Source organism: Trichechus manatus, unplaced genomic scaffold (assembly GCF_000243295.1).
Source record: "Trichechus manatus latirostris isolate Lorelei unplaced genomic scaffold, TriManLat1.0 scaffold00014, whole genome shotgun sequence".
Lineage (NCBI taxonomy): Eukaryota > Metazoa > Chordata > Mammalia > Sirenia > Trichechidae > Trichechus > Trichechus manatus.
Genome location: NW_004443950.1, coordinates 10,387,617 through 10,394,529, shown reverse-complemented (window position 1 = coordinate 10,394,529; position 6,913 = coordinate 10,387,617). Strand labels below are relative to the sequence as shown.

General features: G+C 44.0%; 1 protein-coding gene across 1 annotated transcript in view; it reads right to left on the bottom strand.

The window, feature by feature from the left end:
* Positions 1-3,424: 3,424 nt before the first annotated feature.
* Positions 3,425-6,913, bottom strand: part of CNGB1 (cyclic nucleotide gated channel subunit beta 1) — a 64,776-nt gene continuing 61,287 nt past the window's right edge. Inside the window, exon 32 of the mRNA XM_012554164.1 lies at positions 3,425-3,715. Coding sequence (XP_012409618.1) covers positions 3,425-3,715 — 291 coding nt within the window. The remainder of the gene's footprint in view (positions 3,716-6,913) is intronic.

Below are 6,913 nucleotides of genomic sequence, written 5' to 3'. Positions count from 1 at the left end.
AATATGAAAGTCAGAGGGTAAATCCAGTATTCATGTTTACTAATAAAACAGATTAGAATCTTCCAGGTAGCTGAACACATTTGGAAAATGAACTTAATTAAATTTTGAACAGGTTCTTGGTTTGAATTTTATTTAAACTGTTTACACAGTTAAAAAAAAAAAACTTGCTATACATTTTCTACCAAAATGCAAGAAGTGTCGAGACATTTCAAATTAGTAGAGATTCAAAATGCATAAACAAAGGTCCTGTTTCAGCTGCAGAATTACAGAATTTCAGAGCTGTACCATCCATGCCTTGGCAACCAACCAGTCTAATTCAATTTGCAGGAAAAAACCTAACATCCAAGGTTTGTGAAAGTGTCAAGTTTAATGAGATACCTCAGTGAAATTAAGACACTGCTAATCTCATTTCAAAATCAATTTTCCCTCCAGGACAATTCTTGGGAACCTCAAGAAGCTCTCGTTTTGTATAATAAGCAGTATACGCTCAAGGCTTGATATCTAAGTACATTCATATTAAAAAGTCCCTTATAAAATAGGATCTCACAGTGAAGGTGTCCTTGAAACATTCTACCATCTATTGAAGGGGAATATGTTACTTTATATTTGAAATACTTACTAAAGATAGACGTATTTGCTATGCTTGGATATTGAAATATGTAGTGCAGATATGGGAATGGTAAATGGGATGGCCACCACCCATCTGTCAGTCTGTCGTACTGTGATGGCCTGTGTGTTGCTATGATGCTGGAAGCTATGCCATCAGTCTTTCAAATACCAGCAGGGTCATCCATGGTGGACGGGTTTTAGCAGAGCTTCCAGACTAAGACTAGGGAAAAGGCCTGTCTATCTAGTTCTGAAAATTAGCCAGTGAAAACCCTATGGGTCACAACAGAATATTGTGTGGTATAGTGCTGGAAGATGAGCCCCTCCTAGGTTGGAAGGCACTGTAATAGTTGCAACAAGGAACTCAAACATACTGACGATCATGAAAATGGCAAGGGACCGGGCAATGTTTCGTTCTGTTGTACGAGGGGTTGCCGGGAGTTGGAGCTAACTCAGTATCAACTAACAACAACAACAAATGGGCATGGTAAAGGAAAAACAGATCTGCCAAATACCCCAGACTTCCTCTACTTAAAGACAGTGTTTATCAGCGACATTACGTCTCTACAAGATTTTTTTTTGCGGCATTATTTTTAACAGCAGAAGATTGGAAACAACACAAATGCCCCTGGATGGGAGACTGGTTAAATGTTATGGTACATGGTACAATGGTACGTGGTACAGTGGACTAGAGTGCAGTCATGATAAAATAAACATGGCCTTTATATACTAACGGAGCCCTGGTGGTGCAGTGGTTAAGAGCCACAGCTGCTAACCAAAAGGTCAGCAGTTTGAATCCATCAGCCGCTCCTTGGAAACCCTGTGCAGCAGTTCCACTCTGTCCTATAATGTCGCTGTGAGTTGAAATCAGCTCAGCAGTAATGGGTTTGGTTTGGCTTTGAGTTATATATTAATGGGGATTATCTCCAAAATAAATTAAGTGAAAAAGAACAGTGGCTCTAGTATGTCACCTTTACTGTAAAAAAAAAAGAGAGGGAACAAGAATGAATTTACATATTTCCTTGTGTAAGCATGAAACATCTCTGAAAGGATAGAAAGAAATTGATATGATGGTTGCCTACAGGGAGGTTGAGGGCCAGCAGTAGGTAGGAGAGAGAATTTTTACTAGGTACCCTTTAGTGCCTTTTGAATTTTGACCTATATGAATATCTTATTACCTATTAAAATAAATAAAGAAAATATTGTTAAAAGGATAAAATAATAATGTCGATCATCATTATATTGAATACGATGATTACCCAGATCAGGTGATATGTCATGAACTAGATAAATCCATTCTTTACCCAGGGATTTGGGAGCACCTAGACCAGACTGAAGGAGCCCTGGTGGCACAACGGGTTAAGCACTTGACTGCTAAGTGAAAGGTTGGCAGTTCGAACCTACCCTGCAGCTCTGAGGGAATAAGACCTGGTGACCTGCTCCTGTAAAGAATACAGCCTAGGAGACCCAGTGGGGCAGTTCTACTCTGCCACATGGGGTCGCTATGAGTCAAAAATTGACTCAATGGCACCCAACAACAGACCATCCGGGGAGCTCCCGTACTATGCCATTTTTCACAGTGGAAAGTAATGTTCTGCTTTTAGTTTAATGAACAAACACACACATTTGCAAGCCCTCAAAGGGCCCTTCAGGAGCTCCCAATGCTCTTGACAAAGCACAATCATTTTACGGAAAATGGGCAGTACCGACCGGGATTCCAGGCCTTTTGCGTTGCTGGTGGAAAGAAATGACCCAATACTAGATTTCATTTGGTATGCAGATAAAACCCTCTCAATAAATATTCATTGACTGAATGACCCTTCTTCCATTTCTTGAATCATAAAAGCAACATGATGCGTCTTCTGGAGAAACTTGGGGGAGCTTAATTGGTGTCATCAGCTGAGAGATTTCATTTTCTAAGATTAATCAAAGTTGCTACCATCATCTCTATGGTAACAGATGGATCCCTGCTGACCGGAAATGTAGCTCCTCCCGGTGGCTGGGGAAGCTTCGCCTTCGTGGCTGCGGCTTGCCATAGTATCTGGCCTGAAATAATGGCATTAGAGGCAGAATGGAATAGTGGTCTGGGAAAGATAAATAAATACTAAGCATCCTAACAAGGAGCCCTGGTGGCGCAATGGTTAAGTGCTCAGCTGCTAACCAAAAGGTTGAACCCACCCAGCCGCCCCGCGGGGGAAAGACCTAGCAATCTGCTATCTGCTTGCATAAAGATTACAGCCAAGAAAACCCTATGGGGTAGTTTTACTCTGTCACTGGGGTCGCTACGTGTCTGACTGGATTAGAGGGCACTCAACAATAATACCTATCCTAATTAATGAGACTGCCCAGCAAAGAAAATAGCGTGCAATGGTCAGGTCAGAATTGCCGTAATTCCCACTAAGTCAAATGAACAGCACACAACAGCCGTCCTTTTTGCTGAAATGGTTTCTATCCCTAAAAAAAGGGGGGTGAGGGGTGGGGAGGGGAAGGCGGGAAACCCCTGAGGGGAAAAACCATACATTCAATAACCCTTTATTTCTCCACCAAAGCTTCTTGGAGCCCCACTCTATCCACTGCCTATAAGATTTTTAAAAGTAGAAAGTAAGTTTGTTCTTAAAAACAGTAAGTTGATTTCAAGCCCAACCGCCTGAGAAGCGGTGTCCGCGCAGCGCTGTGGGTGGGGTGGTCAGCTAGGAGCGACTGAGGCCACTACTGCCGGAAAGCTGCTTCTTCTGGGGACTCATTCGGCGGGCAGTGTCGGGTGCAGACTGCACGGCGCAGCGCGGGGCCCTGGGGCGAGGGGCGCCCCGGCACCGCCTCACTCCTCCTCCTTCTTCTCCTCCGGGATCTCCCCCGCCAGGATCTGCTCGCTGGGCTCCGGGCCGGGGCTTATGCGGACCCGCACCGAGTGCTCCTCGGGCTCGGCCGCCTCCTCCGCGCCTCCGTCGGGCTTCCCGGGTGAGGCCGGTGGTGGAGAGCTCGGGGCCGGGGGATCCAGAGGCGCGGGCTCGGGGGGCGCAGGCTGCTCCGGAACAGCCTCAGCCGGGGCCGCAGGCTGCACCCCGCTGGCCGAGCTCGCCTCTCCGGAGGCGTCTTCCGCGCTCTTGCCCTGGAATCAGCGAAGAGACTGATGAGGCACGGATGGAAAGTTCAAGGGATCTACAAACTTGGTGGCCCCATCTTGTCCCTGCCACCTCAGCCCCTAAGGGTGAGATGGCGGAGCACGCAGGGGATAAAATCTAGCGGCTCAGGGGGGAGCCACATCAGGCTTATTTGGTAAAAATAAAACATGTTACTGTGACGCTTAAGGATTCAAAGTCCCTGTTGGATTTAGTGAAAGGTCTTCGGGATATTTTAGATTTCTGTTGAGTTGCAGGGGCTGGACGCCGGGGTGAAGTTGCCAATTCAAGGGCAGAGCCTCCTCTCAGAGCTATTGTGGGAGGAGAGGCCATCGAATGCACAGGCTGTGACCATGAATGCATTGAATGTACAGGGCCACCAAGTAGGACCAAGGCTCAACTGGCCTGGCCTGCCTTGCCCTGCCCAAGTTTCTGGGGAAGAGCGCTGTTGGTGTAAGTGAGAAAAACTCTAAGCAAACAAGGTAAAAGGTGATGAGGGGAGGAGCAGCTGGAGGTATGGCCACCTTTCTGGAAGGTCTCAAAGGTTGAGATATGGGGCTGAGCACCACTGGTGTTAGGTTGAGGTGAGCCACGAGTTTGGGGACTTGATGAGCGACCAGTCTGCGGTCCCTCACGCATCTGCAGTTTGTCATACTGTGGGTGCTTGTATGTTGCTGTGATGCTGGAAGCTATGCCATCGGTATTCAAATACCAGTAGGGTCACCCACAATGTACAGGTTTCAACTGAGCTTCCAGACTAAGACAGACTAGGAAGAAGGACCTGGCAGTCTACTTCTGAAAAGAATTAGCCAGTGAAAACCTATGAATAGCAGGGGAACATTGTCTAATATAGTGCCAGAAGATGAGCCCCTCAGGTTGGAAGGCCCTCAAAATACAACTGGGGAAGAGCTGCCTCCTCAAATAGAGTCGACCTTAATGACATGGATGGAGTTAAGCTTTTGGGACCTTCGTTTGCTGATATGGCACAACTCAAAATCAGAAGAAACAGCTGCAAACATCTGTTAATAATCAGAACATGGCATATATGAAGTATGAATCTAGGAAAATTGGAAATCATCAAAAATGAAATGGAATGCATAAACATCGATATCCTAGGCATTAGTGAGCTGAAATGGACTGGTATTGGTCATTTTGAATTGGACAATCATATGGTCTACTATGCCGGGAATGACAACTTGAAGAGGAATGGCATTGCATTCATCGTCAAAAAGAACATTTCAAGATTTATCCTGAAGTACAACCCTGTCAGTGATAGGATAATACCCATATGCCTACAAGGAAGACCAGTTAATATGACTGTTATTCAAATTTACGTGCCAAAGATGAAGAAATTGAAGAATTTTTACCAACTTCAGCAGTCTGAAATTGATCAAACATGCAATCAGGATACATTGATAATTACCAGTGACTGGAATGCGAAAGCTGGAAACAAAGAAGAAGGATCAGTAGTTGGAAAATATGGCCTTGGTGATAGAAACGACGCCAGAGATCGCATGACTGAATTTTGTAAGACCGACTTTTTCATTGCAAATACCTTTTTCCACCAACATAAATGGTGACTATACACATGGACCTTGCCAGATGGAATATACAGGGATTAAATCGACTATATCTATGGAAAGAGATGATGGAAAAGCTCAGTATCATCAGTCAGAACTAGGCCAGGGGCCGACTGCGGATCAGACCATCAATTACTCATATGCAAGTTCAAGCTGAAACTGAAGAAAATTAAAACAAGTCCAATAGAGTCAAAGTAAGGCCTTGAGTATGTCCTACCTGAATTTAGAGACCATCTCATGAATAGATTTAGTGCATTAAAGATTAATGACGAAAGACCAGATGAGTTGTGGAATGACATCGAGGACATCATACATGAAGAAAGCAAGAGGTCATTAAAAAGACAGGAAAGAAAGAAAAGACCAAAGTGGATATCAGAGGAGACTTTGAATTTGCTCGTGAACGTCGAGTAGCTGACGCAAAAGGAAAAAAATGATGAAGTAAAAGAGCTGAACAGAAGATTTTAAAGGGCGTCTCGAGAAGGTAAAGTATTATGATGACATGTGCAAAGACCTGGAGATAGAAAACCAAAAGGGAAGAACACACTCAGCATTTCTCAAGCTGAACGAACTGAAGAAAAAATTCAAGGTTTGAGTTACAATACTGAAGGATTCTACAGGGAAAATATTAAACAACGCAGGAAGCATCAAAAGAAGATGGAAGGAATACATAAAGCATCACTATACCAAAAAGAACTGGCTGACATTCAACCATTTCAGGAGGTAACTTATGATCAGGAACCTATGGTACCGAAGGAAGAAATCCAAGCTGCACTGAAGGCATTGGTGAAAAACAAGGCTCCAGGAATTGACAGAATACCAATCGAGATGTTTCAACAAACAGATGCAGGGCTAGAAGTGCTCACTTGTCTGTACCAAGAAATTTGAAGACAGTTACCTGGCCAACCAACTAGAAGAGACCCATATTTGTGCCCATTCCAAAGAAAGATGATCCAACAGAATATAGAAATTATCGAACAATAACATTAATATCACATGCAAGCAAAATTTTGCTGAAGATCCTTCAAAAGTGGCTGCAGCAGTATGTCAACAGAGAACTGCCAGAAATTCAAGCCGGATTTAGGAGAGGACATGGAACCAGGGATATCATTGCTGATGTCAGATGGATCCTGACTGGAAGCAGAGAATACCAGAAAGATGTTTACCTGTGTTTTATTGACTATGCTAAGGCATTTGACTGTGTGGATCATAACAAAGTATGGATAACATTGTGGAGAATGGGAATTCCAGAACACTTAATTGTTCTCATGAAGAACCTGTACAGCAATCAAGAAGCAGTCATTCGAACAGAACAAGGGGATACTGCATGGTTTAAAGTCAGGAAAGGTATGCATCAGGGTTGTATCCTTTCACCATACCTATTCAGTCTGTATGCTGAGCAAACAGTCCAAGAAGCTGGACTATATGAAGAAGAACAGGGCATCAGGATTGGAGGAAGACTCATTAACAACCTGCGTTATGCAGATGATACAACCTTGCTTGCTGAAAGTGAAAAAGACTTGAAGCACTTACTGATGAAGATCAAAGACCACAGCCTTCAGTATGGGTTACACCTCAACTTAAAACAAAAATCCTCGCAACTGGACCAAT